The 25,506-nt window shown below is 43.7% G+C and overlaps 1 protein-coding gene across 1 annotated transcript; it reads right to left on the minus strand.

Annotated features, from left to right (window-relative positions):
• Positions 1–15,568: 15,568 nt before the first annotated feature.
• Positions 15,569–16,608, minus strand: LOC148036615 (disease resistance response protein 206-like). The gene has a single exon (XM_087679172.1). The coding sequence runs from the start codon at positions 16,540–16,542 to the stop codon at positions 15,868–15,870; it is 675 nt and encodes a 224-aa protein (XP_087535298.1). The 5' UTR covers positions 16,543–16,608; the 3' UTR covers positions 15,569–15,867.
• Between the last annotated feature and the right edge of the window lie 8,898 nt (positions 16,609–25,506).

Genomic DNA, 25,506 nt, shown 5'->3' on the forward strand with positions numbered 1-25,506 from the left:
GTTGTGGTTGGTTGTTAGACAATTGGGTATTGGCATGGTGCACCTTTTGAAGCATAAGAATGGTTGGCCAAGTGCATCTTTTGAAGTGTAAGGAAACATGCACGAACAATTTCTTACTCCCTCTCCTTTGTTGTACTTACTACAACTATATTCATCTCCAATTGTTGCTATTTCATCAAATATGAAGCATGAAGCCATAACCAATTGTTTTACTATAAAAGAATATTCTCTGCTCTCCTATTACTTGATTTTTCCTAAATATAAGTAAATAATCTAGTCTTCCACAAGAAATTTGATCGTGAGAAGTGTCATTGTAGTTTCTATGGTTAAAGTATTCAATAAGCACCATTAAAGGCACCTGAAGCATTGAGGATTTAATCAAGCATGGATTAATCATTGCATTGGATCATTATTTTAGCAAGTAATGAAGAGTATGGATCATTTTGTGATGGTTTATTGATTGAATTTGGTCTCCATCAATGCTCATTCTTATCATTCAAGAGGTATGTCTGATCTTAATCTCTTTAATCTCTTGCCCATCCAATTCACTTAGCCATCTCCACTTGCTAAAGAGAGAGATTAAGAGTCATTTACTTTCATGAAATGAATATATATGGCCTATCCTAGGACTAATTTGGATTGTGCTTGCATCTATTGATCTTGTCCATAAATTTCAGTGACCTATTGGTGCTTGAATTGGTCATTAAAATTTTTTTATGCCTAACACTAATTTTGACTTGTTGCGTGATTCTTGATCACAAAAATTGTGAAAATTTCTATGATGATAAGTGGGAAAATATTGTAAAGCAATGTTTCACTACTAAAGGGTAAATTCTTATCTGTTTCCCACCTTATTTGAGCTTTACTTGTTTCCATCAAATCTTGCATTTCATTAAAGAGATCAAATATTTATTTCAACCCATACATATCATAACTCTTTGATTAGACTAGCATGTCTATGATACTTGCGAGGAAAAATAGGTGCTGGGTGAGATGTGAGACAAAAGAGAGGTGATCCTCCCTCACATTGAAGATACTGAAGGGGTGCACAACCCAACTTGAGGAGGAACTTTGCACACCCCTCAAGCCTTGGAGCCCATATAGGTGCTCATCATGTTGTTTTATCCCTCACAGAGGTACACATTTTGGAGGATTGAAGATGATACCACTGTAGTGATTGGACACTATTTTTCATCCCTATAATGAACTTTAGTAGTCCTTCAATATTATCACAGGTCTTATAGGTTGAACCAGTCAAATAGAGTCAAATATGATATTTTCAAATAGTTGATAGGGCACTAGATGTTGGCATATGTACTTTATAGGTACTCCTATCAATTTTGGTGACTTAGTACAAGTGGTATATGTTACCTATAGGTGCATTGCAGTGTTCCACAAGGTCAAGGACTTAACAGATTGATTTACAGGTGCGAACAGGGTCAAAATAAGGTCATGCACAATTTTGGATAGGTTACTAAAATTGGATTTAGAATAGGAAAACACGATTATAGCAAAAAGTCACTAAAATAGCATAGGTACCATGGCCAAAAATAAAAAGAAAGATCAAATTTTGGATACAGTACAAGAAAAATTAAGGACATACAGGAATGAACGTGACACCACACAAGAAGCTCTTAATCATGAAATTGAAGAAGGAGAGACGAGTGCTAATAATGGTCAAAGAATACATGAGGTAAATGGTTATAAGGCACAAGATGTTAATAAAGCTAAAGAGATCAATGTTAATCATGCTTCCTTAAACTCAAATAGTTATCAACAATTGTCTAATGACATTAAGGGCATAACGGATAGCATTCTCTACTTAACCATGAATCTTGATACCAAGTTTGACAAGTTTCCCAAATTCTAATCTTAATCCAACATGGGCCTTATAACTAAATTTGACAAGGCTATGACTTTGCTAAGTGAAAGGTTGGTTCCTAAATGTGTAAGATTCACCTATCCACAAAATCCCTATTCTTAGGACTAATAATCAACAAAATAGAGTGAACTTTGAGATTGTGGAGCCTTCCAAGGCCAAACCAAAAAGGTCCTATCAATTCAAGAGCAAATGATCACTTTGAAGGGATACATGGGAGCTAAAGACAAGATGAAGATTATCATGGGCGTGACCTTTTTTTTTCAAGGCATGTTATGAACCATAGTCCTGTCAAGATTGTGGGAGAGAAGAAGGAGTCTCGCTTGAAGCTTTCTTGCTTGCACAATGGGGGAAGACACACAAGGGTGGAGGCTGAAAATAGTTTTCCTCTTCTTAGTTGTGTAAGCCAAAAGAACTCAAGTACAAAGAAATAGAAGAACCCTATATATGGGTCTCAAACCAAACTCAACTAAGTAAGGTGGCATACTAACTGAGCCACGAACTAGAGTAGATAAGGATAGCTATCATGTAGCTATTATTCATGGGCGGTGTACCAACCGCATCTGCAACTGACAAGTCGGTGACATAAATACACAACGGTCACCCTGGCGTATCACGAGTGGAGCTCGATATCTCAACACTCCCCCTCGAGCTCAATCCCAATTCCTGCACACCAAGCAGGTCTCTGAACTTGCGCAGCTTCTCTGCGCCCAATGCCTTCGTGAATATGTCAGCTACCTGATCCTCTGTGCTGACATAAACTAGATCAATAAGACCTAGTAAAACCCTCTCTCGCACATAGTGATAATGCACCTCAATGTGCTTTGTTCTAGCATGATAGACTGGGTTATTTGCCAAGTGTATACTACTCATGTTGTCACAATAAATGACAACTGGTCCATTTGTAGACTGATGCATATCATAAAGTAGCTTATGCAACCAAGCTACCTCACATGCAGCCATTGCTGCACCCCTGTACTCAGCCTCTGTGCTCGACAAGGCAACTGTAGGCTGTTTCTTACTGCTCCAAGTGACTGCAGCACTCCCAAAAGAGAACACATATCCACTGGTAGATCGCCTATCAGAAATACTACCAGCCCAATCAGCATCAGTGTATCCATGCAACTGTATCTGAACCCCAGGCTCATAAAATAGTCCATACTGCAATGTGGACTTCACATACCTGAGTATGCGTCGAGCCGCATCCAAATGTGGTTTCCTTGGAGCCTGCATAAACTGACTTACCAATCCAACAGCCTAGCTTAAATCTGGCCTAGTAATAGTCATATAAATCAAACTTCCTACTATGCGTCTGTACATAGTAGGGTCTTCTAGAAGCTCACCTGTATCTGTGCTCAGCTTCACATTTTGCTCCAAAGGAACTGAAATAGGCTTACAGCCTGTCATCCCATATTTGGACAGCATGTCCAATCCATACTGCCTCTGCAAGAGCTGTATCCCACTTGGTGATCTAATCACCTCAATGCCCAAGAAATAACGCAGCTTTCCCAAATCCTTCATCTCAAACTTCTGCTTCAATAGCATTTTCACATGAAGGATATCCTCATCACTGTCACCTGTCATAATCAAATCATCAACATAAATGACAAGTAGCATAATACCTTTCTCTGTTTTTCTCACATAAAGTGAGAAATCTGCCTTGGAAATCTTAAAGCCAATAGTGATAAGATACTGTCCTATCTTGTCAGACCATGCTCTAGGTGCTTGCTTCAAGCCATACAAGGCTTTCTTCAACCTGCAAACAAACTCAGGATGAACGGCACATAACCTGGTGGCTGCTCCATATAGACCTCTTCTTGCAAATCACCATGCAAGAAGGCATTCTTTACATCCATCTGATGTAAAGACCATCCCTTTGATGAAGCCATAGCAATGACTGCTCTTACAGTTGCCATCCTTGCAACCGGACTGAATGTTTCTTCATAGTCAATGCCATATGTTTGTGCATACCCCTTGACTACTAATCTTGCCTTGTATCTGTTCACAGAACCATCTGCATTGTGCTTCACCTTATAAACCCACTTACAGCCAATTGCATTCTTACCTTTAGGCAAAGGTACTAACTCCCATGTAGCATTTGCTTCCAAGGCATCCATTTCTTCATCCATGGCTTTCTCCCATTTTTCTTTTCCCATGGCTTGCTCAAAAGATGTGGGTTCTGGTTCCTGTATCACTTTGACCATATATGCATAGTGAATGGCTATAAATCCATCATATTTCAGCCTATCCACAGGATACCTAGCTCTCGTAGACCTGCGCAAAGTAGGTTCACTCCCAGGTGCTCTCAAAACATCCCTGGTCTTCCTTACTCTAGGTGTAATAATAGAAGGAATACCCAACTCATCATCAATGCTCTGTTCTGAGCCACTGGATTCACCATCCACATAAGAGTGACCTGCATTCACATCAAACATGGACTGATCAACCTTCTCTTTTCCTTTTCGTGATACCTGCATACCACTATCTGCATTGCTTTGAGAAGATTCTCCTGATCTCAATCTGCCTGTCCATGGCGAAGAATGTGAACCACTGCTAGAGGACGCTCCAGGTCCACTAATATTTTGTGACTGCTGCTGTGAATTCTGTGCAGCATTACTGTTTTGTGCATCTACATCATCAATCACATTTACTGGTTTATACCAGCTACTCATCTCATAAAAAACAACATCTCTGCTCACTGTAAACTTACGAGTAGAAGGGTTATAGCATCTATACCCTTTTTGCTGCAGAGAGTAACCAATAAAGATGCACTTCTCAACTTTTGGATCCAACTTGGATCTCAACTCATCTGGCACATGTACATAGGCAATGCAACCAAAAATTTTCAAATGAGAAATATCTGGTTTCCTACCAGTATACCTCTCCTCTGGAGTCATCCCATGTATTGCTGCAGTGGGAATCCTGTTCATTATATAGACTGCTGTAGCAACTGCTTCAGCCCAATAAAAATCTGGCAAGTCTTTTTCATTGAGCATGGCACGAGATACCTCTCCAATATGCCTGTTTTTTCTTTCTGCAATTCCATTTTGTTGTGGGGTATAACTGCATGAATATTGCTGCTTTATGCCATGCTCCTGCAAGAACTTTGCAAACTCATTTGAGAGGTACTCTCCCCCTCCATCTGACCTTAGGCATTTTATTTGCAGACTTGTTTCTTTTTCAACCATAGCTTTAAGGGTTTTGAAATGCCCAAAAACTTCACTTTTCTTTTTCATAAAATACACCCAAACTTTTTTGTTATAGTCATCAATAAAAGTGACAAAATAATGACAGCCTCCAAGAGATGCAGCTTTAATAGTCCACACATCAGAGTGGATTAATTCCAATGGCTTCTCACTCTCTTGAACATGTCTAGGAAATGGTTTCCTTGCCTGTTTTCCAAACTGACAGGCTTCACATACCTTATGCATTTCTGCAACCTTGAATTTTGGCAATCCTGCAACAATATTTTGGGCTTGCATTGATTTAAGTCGCTGTACATTAACATGACCAATGCGTTTATGCCATATATCAATATCTGCAACTACACCGGTCCCATGTGCAAACATTGCTGCACTCAATTTAGACATGTCTGCATCCAATGTAAACATTCTGCCCTTCTTCTTTCCTTTTGCTATCAAGCGACCTTTATTTTTCATATCCTCAACAAAGCATCCATGAGGATTAAATCTGACCTGCAAGCCCTGCTCAACCATTTGACCAACAGAAACCAGATTCTTGGTGATATTTGGGACATGAAATACATCGGACAGGTATTTCTTTTTCCCATCCTGCATAGACAAAGGAATTTTTCCAATCTGCACAATAGGATGTGCAGTATCATCACCAGTCTCCACAAATCCAGGTTTTTCCATTTTCCTTGCATCCTCCATCCATTCTGCATGACCTGTCATGTGGTTTGATGCACCTGAGTCAACATACCATACATCATTGCTTTCTTCTGCACTTGTCACAGAATTGTTCATATGCTGCACCATGAACAAATGCTCTTTTCTGTCATCACCCTGTCTGCTAGAAGATGCATAATTCCCTTGTTGCAGTTTTCCATTCATGATGTCATTCTGCTTTTTATAGCAGTCTTTAGCCATATGACCCATTTTGCCACAGTAGTAGCATTCAACATTACTGTTTGCATTTTGACCTCTTTGCCATCCACCACGACCTCTTTGGCTCCCCCTGCCTCTAGAGTTACCACGTCCTCCTCCATAGGACTGGTTTTCTTGAGTTTGCTGCATATTCTGATTTCTACCATGGCCTCCATATCGGCCTCCTCTACCTCTGCCTCTACCTCTTCCAGCATTTGAGTAGAAGACAGCTTCTTTTGAAGTTCCTCCTAAAGAAGATGCACCACCATTTCTTTGCTTCTCAGAAATTAGAAGAGCAATGAGCTCCTCAAAATCAGGAAATCTTTCACGAACTGAAATGGATGTCCGAAACTGTGCATAATCCTTTCCTAGACCATTCAAGGTCACAGAAACTAAATCATCATCTTCCACTGGTGACCCAATGGAAGCAAGTGCATTTGCAATCTTCTTCACCTTCATGTGGTAGTCGTTGATGCTCATATTTTCTCTTTGCACATTGTGCAACTCTTGCTTGAGCTGCATTTTCCTAGCTTGCGTATTTGTGCTATACATTTTTGACAAAGTATCCCATGCCTCCTTTGGCGTACTTGAATCCTGAATATGCACAATCATAGAGTCTGAAATGCTGATAGACAGCCAATACATAACTTTCCTGGCTCTCTCATGCCATGCTTTAAATGCCTGCATTTGCTGTTGATTGGGAACATCAGGAAGAACTGGTTCTTCTTCATTTCCTGCAACAAATTCCCAATATCCTTTTCCCATAAGGAAATTCGTCATTCTAAACTTCCATGCTTGGAAGTTGTTCTTGTCAAGCTTTTCAGTGACAATCTGTGAAAGAGAATCAGATGCCATTACAGAAGACTGCAAAAAATTCTGTCACTGCAAAAACCACAGCTTCACCCTCACAAGGGAAAATCTGCAAAACTGGCGAAAGTGGTATTTGACCACACAGTCACTTTCTAGTGACGATTTTGCATCAACAGGCAACAGGGATGATTCTGTAACTCCCAATGTCTCTGCGCACAAGCATACAATGCAACTTTTACAGTAACTATTCACCGACCTATAGAATAGTGGCTGCACAGTATAAAATTGGGCCTTTTCCTAAGTGCGTGCAGAAAAGTTCCGCCTCCAAAACAGGCCCCGAAATGGCCTCAAATCAAAAAAACAAGGTCGCCAAGGGCTAAAGCCCTTTCCCGCAGCATATATTGCCCTCTTGCTTCACCGCAAAGGGCGTCTCAACCTGAGACAATGCACTCCTGCACTTTCCGGCTGTGCTACCTGCAGAGATCTGCTCCCAAAAACAGAAAATGAAAGCAACACTGCTCCTCTTACCAGAACACCGCGAGCTTGGCTTGCTTTCTTGAGCTCCTTACCATGAACAAGGCTCTGATACCATGTCAAGATTGTGGGAGAGAAGGAAGGTGTGTCGCTTGAAGCTTTCTTGCTTGCACAATGGGGGAAGACACACAAGGGTGGAGGCTGAAAACAGTTTTCCTCTTCTTAGTTGTGTAAGCCAAAAGAACTCAAGTACAAAGAAATAGAAGAACCCTATATATGGGTCTCAAACCAAACTCAACTAAGTAAGGTGGCATACTAACTGAGCCACGAACTAGAGTAGATAAGGATAGCTATCATGTAGCTATTATTCATGGGCGGTGTACCAACCGCGTCTGCAACTGACAAGTCGGTGACATAAATACACAACGATCACCCTGGCGTATCACGAGTGGAGCTCGATATCTCAACAAGTCCAATGCTACGAGAATAGTTGATTCTAATATCCAATATCCACATGAGGAAAGATATTAAAAAAGAATATTTTCCCATGGACATTCTAATCAATAGCAACACTCATTTGGGAATAATCGTACAAATGGAGGACAAAACTCTTATGGATAGCAACTATCACATGTTAATGTACATTATTACGGTTAGCCTCAAGCTCAAGGAAATACTTATAATAATTTTTGTGAATTGCCTATAGCACCTACTTATTTGGGGTAGCATCAAGCTTATAGTGGGATGAACAATTCATTGGGACAACCATCTAATGCTCATGGATCTTGGAGCAATGACATGCATAGACCACCTCATACAGGGATGCACAACAATGCATGAATAGTCATAGATGGACAACCACATCATTATGACATGGAATATAAGGAAAATATTAATGTTTCTAATTTCAAAGGTGATAATTTGTAACCAACTAAACTTGAGGAGTGGTTTGATAAGCTAGAGTTGTACTTTACTTTGTATCCACAGGCCGAAGAAGCAAAAGTTTGTTATGCAACCCTTCATTTGGAGGGATATGCACATACATACTGGTGGTATATGGCAAAGGGCAAGTATTCTTGACTTGGGAAGCATTGAAGAAAGCCATGATTGAAGTTTTCATCTGACCATTGGAAAATGAAAATTTGGAAAGGCCTTGGTATTCTCTTCAACAAAGGGGACAATCAGTCATAGATTGCTCCAACTAATTTCTCAATTTATCTATGTATATAGATGGTATTTCAGATGGAGTAAAGCTATCTTTGGTCTTGATTCCACACTTTCATTCGAAGTTGGTCGTTCGAAGTTGGAGCTATGCAACCCACTTTCGTGCATGTTGCCATTCAATACATAGAAAGGTATATCTAGAAATACAAGAGTTTTTTGCCCAAAACAAGGGGTACGAATCATCGTACAAGAGGTGCACAACCATTTGGATAGTCAAAATATGGAATTATCATGATGGAATGCCATTAAATACTTATGTCATGATACCTAAATTTCCTATAGCATATGCATCAAAATAGGGAGAAAATTTCAAACCTATTGCTGATGGAAACAGTGAGCAAAAAAGGATAGATTTGGGTGGTAAAGATTTAGCCAATAATGCCCAATTAAAGCATGTTACAAATAATAGGCTAAAGGAAATTTTTGCTAAAGGATTGTGTTTTAAATGTGGGGAAAAATGGATAGCTAATCATAAATCAAAGTGTAAGGCAAAGGATGCAAGAGTGAATATGATAATTGAAGACAATTTAGAAGATGTGCCACATGTTAATGCAATGCAAAATGAGGATGTAATAATTTGTGAAGAAGTGGATGGAAATTAAGAGGGAAACCACGATGAGTATTACGATCCTATGGATGGATTCTCATTTGACCCATATATTTACTACATAGATGATATTTGGACGAGATCTTTAGACGATTTATCACTCTTCTCCAAGATTGTGTTCCATCTCTCATGATGCATGGAGTGGATCTAAGGGGGACAATACATTCTGACTCAAGGGATTTATTAATGGAAGAGTTGCTTATATTCTCATAGATACATGAAGCACTCATAGCTTTATGAAATCTAAATCCCTTGAAGGACTGAAATTGTTTCCTCACAAGATGAAGTCTTGTTTGTATCTCCAAGTGGCTAATAGGACTCATGAGATCAACCATCAAGTTTATCCTTATATTCCTATTGTTTTATCATCATCATGTACCGTTCACATCAACCTTGCTTTGAATATGGGTCCTATTGATGTAGTGCTTGGCTGTGAGTGACTCACTTAGATGCCTTGGAAAATTTTCAATGGACCTAGAAAAGAAACAAATGGACTTCATGTGGAAAGGACAACAAGTAGTATTGCATGGTTTTGAAAAGAAAAGCATGGAGCTAATAAGCTTAAAGAATATTTGGATGGAGATTAATGCTAAGTCATGTATATTTGCACTTCTATTATCAAAAGTGGGTAAACAACAATCTTCTAGCTCTTCTAAAGAAATGGTTCCTCACCTTTGTAAGCTATTGGAAGAATGTAGAGATGTTTTTTTAGCCTCCTCCTTCTTTGCCACTAACACGTGAGGTAGATCATCCAATTGACATAGCTCTTGATATTAAACCCATCAACAAATCATCTTATAGATTGTCCAAGTGTGAACGAGAAGAGGTGGTAAGGTAGGTGAAAGAGCTATTGGATATGGATTTTATTTGGCTAAGTCAATCTCATTTTTCTTCATTAGTGCTTGTAATCAAGAAGAAGGATGGATTCTTCCATATTAGCATTGACTATAGAGATCTCAATAAGTGCACAATTAAGAACAAATATCCCATCCCTCACATACATGATCATGCCATTGATGCATTGATTGATGAGGGCATTGACTTTAATATCTTGACTCGATCACTGGACTAAAATTGGCAAATCACAGTTACAACCCACTAATGCCAAACTCAACCCATTTTGGGGGGGGCCGATCATATGCACTTCTGGGAAAGTGCAAAGTTGCAGTCTCTATTGAGTCTGAAAGCTTGCCCATGGTCTTTTATGTGTTGCCAAACATGAAAGATGTAGGTACGAAATCGCTATTAGGACAAACCTCTAAGAAGCACCCTCATTGTAATGTTGACTACCAGTCATAATGTATTCACTTGGCCATCGGCAATGTACAAAAGCAAGGGTTGCACGACTCCATCACAGTCTACCAAGCCACCGGTAGAGAAGGGAAGAAGGAGAAGACAGACCTACAAGGAGCACAAAGTGAGTCCAAAAGCACAAAATAACGATAAAGGAAAGAAGAAAGGAACGAGACAAAGAGAATAAATGAGGAATCCAGAAGAGCTAAGAAAGAGAGAAAGAGAAGAGCTGAGGAGAAAGAGACAGAGCTTAGGAAGAAGGAGGAAGACAACATACTTCTTGCTATCCACCTATCAGTAGAGCAACCTTCAAGACAAGAAGAGTTGGCAACCATGAGCCCACCCTGACACGAAGGTCCAAGCACTATCTCCAAGATACCCAAAATCTTGCTGCCCCCAGTGTGACCGAGGGAAAGGGCAAGGGTTTGATCCACCCTATCCCACCGGTCCTACCCGCCACCCTAGTCACTGCATCCACCCAAGGCTCCTATACCATGGTAGATGCTAGCAATCTTGTGGCTTGGGTGCATTTCCTAGTCAATAAAGAGGAAACTCAAGGTGTGAGTGCAAGAACCCTTGTGAAGGGTGCAAGAAGATAGGTAGCAGTTGCTATAGATGCGAAATCCAGACGGGACCTCAAACAACCAAAGATAGAGGCAGCCATAACCTATGATGCTTATGTGCAGGAACTCCAGTCGTCACAGCTGCAACATGCAAAAGAAGATAAGAAGATAGCTATAGCTGAGCTTGAGGCCAAAAGGAAGATGATGGCAGAATCCCAGTTAGAGAGATCCCGTCAATCTATCAAAGAGAGATCAAGGAGCTAAAAGAAAAGTTGGAGGACAAAGGAGGAGAAGACGAGAGATGGGAAGCAAAACTTGTGGCAGAAACACACAACCTCATGAGCCTACAATGCAATTTTGATGAGTTGGTGGTGCTATACAAGGATCTACAAAAAGAAAATGAAAAAATACGAGATGCCATAGAGCAGCTATAGCAGTAGTAGAAGAAGAGAGAAGCCGATGCCACCAAAAACATATAGAAAATTTGTAACAAAGGCTAGCCTCAGAGCTTTAAGAACAACAACTCTTGGAAGAAGAAATTGAAGAACAGGAGAAGAGGCTAAGGGCATTAGCCTACAAGCACAACAAAAGCCTGAAAGAAATGAAGAAAGAAGCAGATGATTGGGTAAACAAGAGTGAAGAAAAAGTGAGCGCCTTAGTGCGCCAACTAGCCCTTGTGCGGAAGGTGACAAGGTGATAGCAGAGAGCAAGGCAGAGGCCGCACAGATGGCCTTGGAAGCCCAACAACATGCCTTCCTCTGCACTCTCTTGGATGCCAAACAATCTAAGGAAGAGGAGGTTGTTGAGTCCTTAAGGAAAAAGCTAGCGATCACCTGCATGGACCTACGGCATGGGCTACACATCCAAACGCAAATTGCCGAGTCCACAGAAGTAGAGACACCAAAGAACATGGGAGAAGAGAGGTCAAGGCTGGGTGAAGATGTAGGGCCAAGTTTTGAAAGGGGGTAGCAAGCCGCGGCTCCTTAATGGGAGGTTTTATAACCAAGATATTGCCCCCACCCCTCTTTTCGACCTCAAACACTGGTAAAGATATCTGTGCAATGACTAGATCAATGTGTGGCAAAAAAAAAGTTAGCTCCACATGTCACAGTCACTACATCTAGGGGTTCTCAAGTTAGGCACATCTAGTGACTTTGGTCAGGCCGGCTCCATTTCTAACCCCCTAGCCCATTTTGATGCCTCACTTCACGCTTAGGACACCTCAAGGGTAGGACTTCTAGGCTTGTCTCCCTAAGCCACGTACTGCACCTCCAATGATACACGAACTAGGTCCTCAAGTGTGGAACAACACCCAAGCCTGTGGACCCAACTCCTAGTTACACTCCTACAAGCACTATACACCACACGGTAAGGCAGACACACCCCTAGGTAGTGCACCTTCTTTTCTTTTCAAGTACCAACCAATGCTATAACCCACCAACTTTGGAGGCCCCATCATCCAGGCTATACACTCTCGACCCCCACCACTTCAACTAGTTGATCGGTTTCTTCCAAAGACCAATCCCCCCACAACCACATCATCATCAACTTACACTCCCACTATTGCATATGTCACCATGCAGCCAAAACAAAGCAGAGGAAGACCAAGGAAGCCTCAGTCAAAAAGTAAATGAAGAAGCTCATTAGGAATAGCGTAGGAGATGGAAACCTCCGAAACAACGTGGGGGAGCTCCGACTACTTTGGTGAGGTCCCCTCAAGGATGAGGGAAGTCCTGTCAAGGATAAAGGATGCTCCCTCAAGGATGAGGGAAGTCCTCTCAAGGATGAAGGATGCTCTCTAAACGACACAAGAAAGTACCAAATATTCTAGCAATGCTCTCTCAAGGATGAGGGAGAACCTGCGAAGGATCTCACAAGGAAAGTGCAAGGCACAATGTAATTCATTTTATGAGAAATGCCACGTTTCCTCCTGTGCAAGTGGGAAAGTCTGCATGGGCATAGGTGAGTAGTGAGGTCAACAATGATTATGGACACCATCAAGTAATGACATGAAAAATGCTCAAATGCATCTATGAGACATACCCATAATGAAAGGTGAAAATTTCTAATGCAAATTTTTGATCGACGAAGAAAATCCTCCAAGAATATTGCAACGATAAATAGGAATCTGACCTTGGCACAAGTCATCACGAACCAAAGAGAAAAGTAACTGAAACAAAGAGATAAGAAGGCAAAAGACCTTGCAAAACCTTGCATCATCCAACGATTGTAAACGACAAATATTGATTCCACTGATTGATGGAAGATCTTTATTTCACACACGCTGAGATACAAGAGGTTGCTCGAAGCATGGATGTTTGCAGTGCTATTGGTAGACCATAGCTATGGAAGTTGTTGGATGATGAAAGCCTTGTCATCATCACTCTCCTTATTTTCCATTTGTGGTGTATTGTGAACACACATATCAAGAACACATCCAAGAATGGATAGTAATGTGACCAATGTTTGCAAAAGTGTCGACAATGTGAAGGTTGTACTAGGCACCCTGGTTGAGAGCTCTATGTCTACTTCTATAGATTGTAGGACAGATTCACTTGATGAGTTCTCTTTCAATTTCATAGTGAAGGGTGTGTAGTTTTCCATATTTGGGGCTATTGATAGGAGAAAAACTAATAGGAGGCTTTGATTTTATTGGGATTGTGTAAAAAATACTAGCAAGTGTGATTGGAGAGAGACAAGTAGATGGAGCGATTTATACAACTAAAGGTGTTTATTTGTCTAGTTTTGAGGTAGATGGAGATATAATTAGGTTACTAAACTAAATGGAAAAAGTTGTTTGTGAAATGTGGGAGTGTGGAAAATAAATCAGGCTATGGTATACTCAAAACTAGTAGGAGGTTCCTATTGTTCTTGAAAGAACATAAGTGATTGTCTTGAAAGCTTTGATTTTCAGCAAGTGAGAGATGGATGGAGGTATCTACAAGAAACAAACATGGTCATCTGTTGAGAGCGGTAGGTATTAGGGACTTGCAAATAAGTGGATACATAGAGAGAGAGAGAGAGAGAGAGAGAGAGAGAGAGAGAGAGAGAGAGAGAGAGAGAGAGAGAGAGAGAGAGAGAGAGAGAGAGAGAGAGAGAGAGAGAGAGAGAGAGAGAGAGAGAGAGAGAGAGAGAGAGAGAGAGAGAGAGAGAGAGAGAGAGAGAGAGAGAGAGAGAGAGACTCAGAACAAGTAGGATTGTTTGGGTTGCTATTTTTCTTGAAAGAACATAAGTGATTGTCTTGAAAGTTTTGACTTTCAGCAAGTGAGAGATGGATGGAGGTATCTACAAGAAATAAACATGGCTATTTGCTGATAGCAGTAGGTTATGGATTATTAAAAGAATTCTATGCTTAGTTTGTATGCTACTTTAGGGTTTTATGAATTATAGATGTGCTACATTAGGGGTTTTTGTTGCTCAACTCCGTCAATCTTTATCTCGTACATTAGTATTCAGGACCTAGTTGAAACAAGCATAATGCATTACCAAGAGGAAACATGTGAGTAGCATACCTAATTTACCAATACCCTAGGTAGAGATAACCATTCATGACGTTTATAGCCCAAGTGAGCCTAGATAATTAAAGTTGAAAGAACCCCAGATGTACTAAAACATTGAAAGTATGTGCTTATAAAGATAGCAACTCCTTCATTAGGACTTGTATGCAATACAAATCATGGGCCGTTGGCCATAGCAGGCAATGTCTAGTGGTATCAATTTACACCAATGGCAAGTTAAACATGCCACCTCCTTTCTATTGTCACAAGGGCTAGCCACTATGGCAAGGGCCAATTCCATTAGGCCCTTTACATCTCATAGCTTAGATGTAAGTTGACTATTGATTTCTATGTTCTTTTACTCATGAATTTGGGAAACCACTTTTTGCTTGATAGACATATTGTCCAAGACTCTTCTTATTAATGAAAGCTGTCCTCCCTCTACCCATTTCCTACGTACAAAGGCTCTTCCTTTATAAAGTACATTTGTTATGTTCACTTTACTATGACAACAACTAGTCCTACTTCTAATCAATTCCTTTGAGGACCTTTTTGAGTCAATTCCTCCTCTAATTATTTAAGATATCGATCCCAAGTAGCATATGCATGTGTTTGCCACCTTTGGAGCTTGTGTTTTAAGGTTTGTTGGTAGCACATTTAACAAAAGAGCTACAAGAGACCATATGCTATGTAGGGTCCTCATTTTTTGATCCTCTTAAGGTTTTCTTTATACAAATTCACGTTAGACTCCTAGTCATCATATATCTACATCTTTCCAAGTTGTAGAATAATTGAATGAACCCAAAATGGCATGACCCACTCTACTTTAAAATGTACAAGACATTCCATTGATCACATGGAAATAGGGTTAATGTGGCAGTTGGAGTTCCGTATGTGCCGTAAGTGAATGAACCCAAAATGGCATGACCCACTCTACTTTAAAATGTACAAGACATTCCATTGGTCACATGGAAATAGGGTTAATGTGGCACTTGGAGTGCCGTATATTCAGGTCCTAGTTGAAACAAGCATAATGCATTACCAAGAGGAAATAGGTGAGTAGCATACCTAATTTACCAATACCCTAGGTAGAGATAACCACTCATGACGTTTACAGCCCAAGTGAGGCATTGAGGCTCTCGTCATGCTAGGCCTAGGTCGTTAAAGTTGGAAGAACCACGGGTGTAGTAAAACATTGAAAGTATTTGCTAATAAAGATAGCAACGCCTTCATTAGGTCTCTCTCTCTCTCTCTCTTTCTCTCTCTCAAAATAACGAATGAGCAAAAATGATACAATCTTTCTTCGCAAATCTGATGTTACATTTGACATTTGACGAGATCTTACATTTGACAGGAAAAGACTCTCTTTCTCTCTCTCTCTCTCAACCACAAATACGAAGTAGCGAGGGAGAGGTTAATGCGGGTGATGATGATCATAAGAGAGGGTGAAGTTGAAGAGGAGGGTGAAGTAGGTTCTACCCACGACTTTAATGGTGGTGAGGGTGGCGAAGCCGCGGGCCAGCTGGAAGTCGCCCGTGCCGGACACCACCGCCAGCTGCCGGTCAGCCCCCTTCTGGAGGATTAGCTCTCCTCCCATCACCGTCAGGGAGCCCACGGGGTAACGCCCAGCATCGATGAAGGCCGTGAAGGACCAAAAGGCGCCCAATTGGCGATGCCCCGTGTACACGTAGAAGCCTTGGGCGGTGCCCATGCGCTGCGACCCGCGCGCGGGTGCCCTCGTCACCACGTCCTCGAACACCACCACGTCCCCAAAGTGCGTCCCGGGCGCTAGCGCTCGCAATCGACCCCCGCCCGGCCCTCCCACAAGCGTTGAAGTGTCATCGCCGCGGCGCTTGCTAAATATGGTATCATGTAGGTAGAAGTGGAAGCTCGTGGGTTGTGCAGGTGGCGGCGGCGGCGGCGGCGGTGGTTGTTGTTGTTGTTGTTGCCGGCGCCATCCCAATATTGCAATGCTATCTGCCCCTAGAAACGATGTCATGAGCAGAAGAAGCATCAACATTACCTTGCTTGCACCCAAGCCCATCACCTTCTCGTTGCCATTGCTCCTCTCGCAGAGTGTCTCCTCCATGGTCTATTGAACTAACGAGACTCAGAACAAAGGAAGGGTGGTGCTTAGATAGAGCCTTGAAAAGAAGTCAGTGGGCAGCGCTGTGGCTAGGGGCTTATATATATATATATATATATATAAACGATAAAAGCCTTGCCTATTTGAGTAAGTATTGGATAATACACATTTTATTTGTTAAAGTGAAGCGGCAGGCCACAAAAGAGGAAAATCCAGAAAAGTTGGTAAGCCTATGATACAGATGGGCGAGTAAACGTCGACTCGAAGAGACGATAGTACACTTTCGTAAGCCTCACGGTACACACACACACACAGTCTCTCTCTCTCTCTCTCTCTCTCTCTCTCTCTGTGCGCTTCGAGCTACCTTGATCAAGTAGCCGTTGGAGTCAGCCATTGCCTACCCTTAAATGCCCGTTGCCAACCACCTCCTGCGCATGCAAACATAAACCACCACCTGCGCATTGCATATACCCTCAATTGTCTCATATACTTAGCTCCCACAAACATCCGCATCTTACATAATGTATTTTCCTCGCATTGAAAAACATTGATTGGCTGGCTATCGTCTTCTCATCCCACCGAAATTTGCTGTGTAGGCGTTTAACTCCTATTCATACTTATCAGAAAATTTGCTATCTAGGCGCTTAACTCCTATTCATGTCTATCAGTACAATGGAAAAGTGCCAAAAGTATCTGCGACACTTTGATCGAGCACACTCTCAACCATGTTTGTTGCCAAAATCCAAGGTTGAAATCATCCAAATGTTCTGCACTCCACCTTACACATACATGTGTACAAAAGCATATTCATAATATTCTTCATATATTACATTGTGCTCATTCATCCCTTATTTTAAGGGATGAATAGGTTATTCTCTTCAATAAACACCCTCACTTTTGCTTTTCAAAAGCACAATGTCTTATGTTCTAGTTAACTCTTTGAAAAAAAGGGGGATGCATAGTTGTATTAGTTCCTAGAAGGTACCTTAGGATAGCAGGTTTATATAAGTGCCACATATCTCTCATTTTTCAAAATATAGCATTTTAAAAAAACGAGTGCCATCTTAAATCCTTATACAAAATACAAGAAAATGAGCACAATACTTGATTTTGAGAGTGTTTTTTGATTGCATGTGGTACTATTGTTTAGTGGGAAAGCTTACTACAATTGTGGTGTGTGCATTTGATGCATCATCCTTCCACTTACATGCAAGACAAAAGAGTTGATTAGGCACACACACGGGAGTGTCAAATAACATTTCATGCAAGCTTGGAATGTTATTCTACATGTGAGGACCTAGTTGGTGAGAGATTGTGGTGTTGTGCTATTCTTAGGGTGACAAGTCATCCGAGTAAGCCTGAGATGTCCTAATATCCTTAATGTGCCTTGAGGTTTTGATATGGGGAGGGGGCTAGGGTATTATCCTTGTTGCAATGAGGGTGCAACATGCTTTTCTTTTTTTTTAATTCTCTTTTATTTTATTTTCATTTTTTCATTTTTTGGATACAATAAATTAAAAAAGTACAATTGACTAAATAAGGAGAATCAAATCACTCAAGGAATAACCTGAGTATGTACTAAAGACAACCCTTGTTGTTGCTGAATTCTTTGCGGGATTCATATAGTTGCAATGATGACTCTAGGTAGAAGAGATCCATGCATATGAAGAACCTTCTATCCACCATCACTACAACAAAAAGGCCTCATAGATGCACATTTAGACGCGATTTTTGAATACAGAGAAATTCTTACGGGCGCGTCTATCCTCCCGTCTATTTGTGCGTCTACCATTTCGCGTCTATAATCGCATGTATCAACGAATTTACACGCACAAATAGACGCACATATACACGCGCATATAGACACACTGGTAGATGTGCTTTTACAAGCACTCATAGACGCGAACGGAAAAAAAAATATCATTTTTTAAAAAGATATTTATTTTTTTTTAAAATTTAAATTATGAAGCGCATGTATAAGCGCGTGTGGTCTGCATTATAGACTCGCGAATAAACGCGAATTATCTGCAATTTAGACGCGCTGATAGAGGCACAAAACAGAACTGGAAAAAAAAACCAGAGAGTACACGCTCTCTGGTTTTTTTTCCCCCCCTCCCATACATCAGATTGTGTATTTGGGAAAAAGACAATGTATCTTACGGGCACAAGAATTGAAAATAAAAGTCCATGTATTCATTATATATCAAAGCATTTACAAGGGAAGTATAAGTGCTTGCGACCTAAAGCATGGCCGCAAGCAGTAGGCTCAAAGAGATATCATACATATACAAGAAAAGAAGGCCTCATGAGGAGGTATGGTGCTCCTCTACGAATCTGAAGAGGAAACATCTTCGCTAGTACCACCATAGCTACTAGCGTCGCTATCCCCCTCCTCGCTATGCTCCACATCCAGGTTCGCCTACACACACAAAAGATCAGGCTTGCTTACATAGACAAGGTGGAGAAAAAGTTATAATTAGTTATACTTTTAATAGGAAAGTAAGAAAAACATACATCCTCTGGCTGTCGAATCCTCATGGCCCGGTTGTATTGGTCCTCAGTGATGAGACCCTCCTCATAAAAGTGAAGCCATGTCGCTGCGCGGTTATGGCCTCGATGGTAACCTACCTCTCTAGGAGTAGGTGTCCTACCAACGATGGTAGTCTACAAAACATTTAGAGATATACAAACAATTATGAGTCACAATATATTAGACTAAAATATATAAAGAATTGAAAGAAATATAAATTTAAAAAAACTAAAAATAAAAATATACTTACAAACTCTACCTCCCACGACTCTCTGCCGCCTGATCCGTAATGCGACGATCCCATGGTTTCCATTTGGATCCGTCGTGCCTCTGCGTGCTGGGGACTCTTCACTTTCTCAGTTGCTTTCTTCTTGGCTTTCTTCCACTCTATGCGGTGGCACATAGGTGGTTGGCTATAGGCTCCACGCCCCTCCTCCAGCCTCCGCAGTGAGTCCCTGGCCCATGTCATGAGGTGGGATCTTTTATTGTGAAGCATATCCCTCACTTTTGTACGTCCCCAATCATCCAAGAATCGCTGACCCTCAAGATTTGGGTACCTCCTATGGACTGCCCTCAACACCTCCTGCCACAAGCCGCTTTTCTGATTTTTGAAGGCAATGAAACAATCTTTATACGTCGCATGCACAACGCTCCTCATGTACGCCATTACATCCCTTCCCTCATCATCATGAAAGATGCCACCAGCATCTGTAACTCTATAGTACTGGCGTACAACCTCCTCTACGTGATCTACTGGTGAGGGTGATCGCTCGCCACCTCCTAGGCAACCCCCACACAAGCCTCGTCCTCCCCCTCGACTCTCCCTCCTCCCTCTCTGTTGACTACCCTCTGCCTTGCTGGACGCACGAGCTTCTGCAGATGCACGTGCTTTTGCAGATGCTTGTGCTTCAGCCGATGCACGTGGAGCATGTGGAGTACCTGTAAATGGAGTACCTGCATATGGAGTACCTGTATGTGGAGTACCTGCATGTGGAGTCTGGAAAGTAGTGCCAGGCAAAGACGCCAGAGGCGTCCCAGACATGACACTGAACACCTTGTCCGCTGTGGGAGAGCGGCCAAGGTGTTTGGTCATCTCTCCCATGAAGTCTTCCCTACTAGGAAAACCTCCAAAAAATGCATTGACCCCCCTGCCAAAGGAGGCCAATGTATCATTCATGCGATCCACATCTGGGTCATTGCTAGATGAACCAGGATACGACATCTGCAAAAAAAACACAGGAAAAAGATAAATTTATTTGCATACAAAAAATCATATATTACCTACATTTTCAAAGAGCTTTCTTTAGACATTGAGCGTAACACTTAAGTGCTAATGCTTCTCTTAAACAAGAAAACTGATAAACACAAACATGGGATTGGTCACATTCATCATTGCAAAAATATATTGTTTACTATCAAAATTGGGAGACCTGGCGCGTGTATCCCCGCGTCTAAATTGCAGGTTAGACGCGCCCTCAGACACGCTCCAGAGTGAACCTTCTATCAATCGCGTCTATCTGCGCATCTAAGATGCAGCACAGACACGCTTTCAGACGCGCATCCCAGGTCAATGCGCGTCTATAATCGCGTATAGACTGTAGGTCAACCTTCTGTGCAGCGCGTGTATAATCGCATGTACACTGCAGAGCACACACGCTCTAAGACGCGCCCTCAGATGCTCTGAGAGAAAACATTTTTCGCGTCTATGTCTGCGTCTACACAGAGATGTAGACGCGCTATCAGACGCGCTTGGTCGGCGATTTTAGGTCGATGACCGCCATTGATGATTTACAAAATGCAATACATAATGGAATCACAAATCCTAAATAAACAGATAGAGCAGAGAGAGGAAGAGAGAAACAGAGAGAGAGAGAGAGAGAGAGAGAGAGAGAGAGAGAGAGAGAGAGAGAGAGAGAGAGAGAGAGAGAGAGAGAGAGAGAGAGAGAGAGCGCAAGTCGCGATGGGGATCGAGCGTGGAGAACGGAGCGATGGCGACCTGCCGTGACCCGTCTTCTGTAGCGACCTGGTTCGAGCTTGCGCCTGCTTTCTTCTGCCCCGCTTCTGCACGCAGGCTCTGCGCCTGTCCGCCATCGTCTGCAGGCCCGCCGTCGGCGTCTGCAGGCCCGCCGCCTGCGTCTGCAGGCCCTCCGCCCTCGTCAGCAGGCCCTCCGCCTGCGTCTGCGGGCCCCGCCCTCTTCTGCAGGCCCTGCCCGTCCGCCATCGTCTGCAGGTCCGCCGCCTGCGTCTGCAGGCCCTCCGCCCTCGTCAGCAGGCCCCGCCCTCGTCTGCAGGCCCTCCGCCTGCGTCTGCTGGCCCCGCCCTTGTCTGCAGGCCCTCCGCCCTCGTCAGCAGGCCCCGCCGCCTGAGCCCCGTCGTCCTAGTCTGCAGGCCCCGTCTGCAGGCTCCGTCGCCCTCGGCTGCGTGCCTGATCTCCTGTTGCCCCTGCTTCGCAGCAAGTCTGTGGCTGACGGTTCAGCAGAGAGAGAGTTCGTCCTCTGTGTGAAGACAGCAGTATGGCTGGCCTGGATTTGGATTTTCTTGATCGGACGGTGGCAGCCCTTGGCCCTGATTCCGATGCAGAGAAGCCAGAAGATATGGTGCCATGCACGGAGGAGTTGCCGCCGAGTTCTGAACAGCCGCCTGCCGGCAAACGCTCCAAGCCTACGCCTGATGAGCCCATGAGTCCTCCGGAACGCTCCTATGCGCAAGTGGCCTCTGATCCGGTGGATTCGCAGGAAATCGACTGGGAGCATTTGCTGGACTTCGCCAATACTCTGCTTGGCGATTATGTCCAGCATAATACCGAATCTTTTTCTGTTGCGGGAACGGATGATGTGCTGGAAGCCACGGTGGACCCCAAATCAGTCTTGCGATCCTTCTCCGTGTTCTATGACCGTGCAGTTATTCTTTTCTTCACTGGCAGGATCCCAATGCTTTCGCATATTCGCCAGTGGCTGCACCATCTATTGCACGGGGAGTCGGTTGAGGAGATTTTCCTTGGACCTCGTGGGTTTTATGAGGTCCTGCTGAAATCGGAAACGCATCGCGCTGAGCTCCTGTCCAAGTTGCCGCTATTCTTTGATCGCCGCCTGGTTCATGTTGTGCCATGGCGCCCCATGGCCGACTTCCAGCGTCTGCTTCAACGCGAATGCCCGGTGTGGGTAGAGGTGGAAAACTGTCCGGCGGGTCTATTGGCCCATGTTGAAGGATGCGATGGCAGTTGTGGGAACAGTGCTGGTTCCCCCAAGCCTCAGGGCGATGAACCGCAATCGTTTATACATGCTATGGGACACGGCCAGGAAAAGGCCTGCGTGGCTTCGCCTCAATTGTTCGGGCATGCATCCTTTGTATTTTCGCTTAAAATGGGGCAACTTTGCGGGCCACTGCTTTTCATGTGGTAAATTGGGGCATTTCATGGCCGAATGCCCTGAAAAGCAATCGTCTTCGGATGATGCGCAGGTTGTGCTGCCCAAGGACGACATGGTGCTTGATGCCACGTCCCAGGAAACCCTCCAGTCTCCTCATGTCATGGACAAAGGCAAACAACAGGTCCGAAGTGTGGATTCCCGTCGTACTGACTGGATTGAGGCACGTCCTCAAAAAGGTAAAAAGTTGGATACAGGCCTGGCGGATCCTGGGCCTTCTGCTTCCCAGGATTCCGTGCACACGTATACGCGCCGAAAAGAAATGGCCACTTCACAGCAGGCTCCGCGTCCTCGGGCCCCGTCGGGCCCCCGCAATCAGTCTCCAAGGAGAGCCTATACCGACGGCCCCAGAGGCCCACCTGCCAAGCTGGCGTTCGATGCCAAAGGAAATGTTATTACACCCTGGGATCGGCGTTATCCCCGCCCCTCTCCCAAGGCAGTGGATTGCCCTTCTACCTCCAACACAGGTCGCCAGAATTCTTTTGCAGTATTGGCTGATTTTCTGGATGAGGGTGTCTTGGATGCTCTCGCGGAAAAGGTGAAATCGAGGCAGCAGGTGCCTCGTTCCTGACTTCCTTCTTTGAGGATACATGAAGATAGCCACGTGGAATGTGCGAGGCATTTGCTCTCGCCATAAGCAACATGCCATGTGGACCGTCTTGCACGAGAACCAGTGGGATGTATTGTGTGCAGTTGAGCACAAAAGTCATGGTGAAGCAGGAAGAGTGATGGATTGTCATGGATTCCGCCTGTTTTGTGCAGGGACCCATGCTACGCACTATTCGGGCGTGCTGATGATTGTCCATGAGAAATATCAGCCTGTCCTTGTTAAAAATGATGTGCAGGGCCGCTTTCTGGTGATCGAAGTCTTATTTGAAGGCGAGATTTTATGGCTGTTGGGCCTCTATGCTCCGAATGATCCTGCATCCCGGCGGAATCTTTGGTCCACTTTGCAGGGCTCCATGTCACTCGGCCGAAGGGGATTCTTGATGGGAGATTTCAATATGTGTGTCGACTCTTCTCAGTCCACTTCAGGGCATTCGGTAATGGATACGCCGAAAAGCCGGGTGTGGAGTTCTTTTGCTTTGCACGTGCTCAAGCAAGATCTTTGGTCATGGCTTCACCCTTCTTTTTCAGGGTTTACTTTTCATTCCGCACAATATGCAACTACCTGGTCGCGGTTGGACAGAATGTATATCATGCAGGGCGATGACTTTCTTCCCGACATGCTGGAAATGAAGGTCTTGCGGCAATATGCGTTGTCGGACCATTTCCCCCTCCAGCTTGAGATGCGGGCACACTCTATTGCACCTTTTGTGCAATTCCTGGATAGGCTCCCTTTACGTTTCAACTCCTCTTATCTGAAGCATTCAGTTTTCCAGGGCTATATGCAGCAGTTGATTGAGAGGTTCTTATTGGACTTTGCCTCTGAGGGCTGGCCTTCATTTGCACGGCTGCTCTCTAATGTGCAGCGGGTTGCTCGCCAGTATGGGATCCATCATGCCTCGCTTTGCCGCCGACGTCGACATGCAGCAGAAGACTTACTGGCCTTGGTCCGTTCCTTGCTCCTGGATTCCCCTGATGATGATTTTCTGCTGTCTCTGGAGAGGCGGTTGGCCCATCTCATTCAAGTGTTTCAGCTGAAATCTTATCAACAGGCCAAGCTGCACAACTTGATGGACACAATGCAAGATAGCACCTGCCAGTCTCATAAGTTCTTTCGCGCCTTGCATGCATCTCCGCCCCATGAAAATATGACCAGACTCCAGGATTCGGAAGGTCGCATGGTCACGGATCCGCAGACCATTGTCACTATGTGCAGAAACTATTTTATGGATCTTCTTGGTTCCTCTTCCTCGCCTTCTAGCCAAGTTACGCATGCCCGTGCGGTCTTCTATCATCTGGTCCGCCAGTAGGTTCCAGTTGATATGCAAGCCGCTTTGGAGACGGATATTTGCGAGGACGAGGTTATGGATGTTTTGTTGCACCTACCAAATGATAAAAGCCCTGGCTGGGATGGTCTCACTAATGAATTCTTTCAGACCTCGGCCACGCAGTTGGCAAAGCCATTGGTGGCCATGTTTCAGCAGGTGTGGGAAACGGGGGTCATGCCCTCCTCATGGAAAGAAGGCCTTATCAAACTAATTCCAAAGGTCCCTTCGCCGTCAAAGTTGCAACACTGGCGACCAATCTCTTTGATGGGCTCCATGTATAAAATCTACTCCAAAGTGCTGGCGAATCGGCTCCATAAGCACCTTCCAGCTATTGTGCATCCTCTCCAATATGGTTTCATTAAGGGCCGCAACATTCTGCATAATATCTTAAATGTGCAAATGGCCATTGACTATGCGCGGCACTCCGGTCAGGAAGTGGTATTGATCCAATTGGACTTGGAAAAGGCATTTGATTATGTGGACTGGTCTTTCATTGCAGACCTCATGTCGGCTATGGGCTTTGGTACCCGAATGTCCCGATTGATCTACACCATTAGTGCTGAGGCTTCCTCCAGAGTTATGCTTAATGGTGGAGTTACAGAGCCATTTGTCCTTGCACGCTCGGTCCGACAGGGTTGTCCTTTGAGCCCTCTCTTCTTTGCCCTGGCGACTCACCCGGTCCTTTCAATGTTATCCTCCATGGCAGCCTCTGCCCAGCTGGCCAGTCTGTCTCTTCCGTTGGGTCAGCACTTCGTTAGCCAATCTTTGGCGGATGACACCTTTATGATTTTGCAGGCGGACAGGGACAACATTCGAAGGGCATTAGATGTTTGGACACTCTTTGGTCAGGCCTCTGGGCTTCGCATCAATGCCCTTAAGTCAGCCCTTCTCAGTTGTACGGAGCCTGATTTGCAGTCCTTAGGCTGGCAAGGCCGGGTGGTTTCCCGTGGCTCCATTGTCAGGCATCTTGGATACCCATTGGGGGTGGATGTACGGCCAAAAGCCCTGCTGGAGTGGATTTCACAAAAACTGGCAGCAAAGTTTATGTATTGGAAGTCGCAAGCGTGGCCATTCCATG

This window comes from Lygodium microphyllum, chromosome 5 (genome assembly GCF_053477565.2).
Source record: "Lygodium microphyllum isolate KBCC chromosome 5, Lygodium_microphyllum_v1.1.10, whole genome shotgun sequence".
NCBI classification, from domain to species: domain Eukaryota; kingdom Viridiplantae; phylum Streptophyta; class Polypodiopsida; order Schizaeales; family Lygodiaceae; genus Lygodium; species Lygodium microphyllum.

Coding starts and splice junctions, on each gene's coding strand:
- LOC148036615 (XM_087679172.1), bottom strand. CDS start 16,542: ATGGAGGAGACACTCTGCGAGAGGAGCAATGGCAACGAGAAGGTGATG.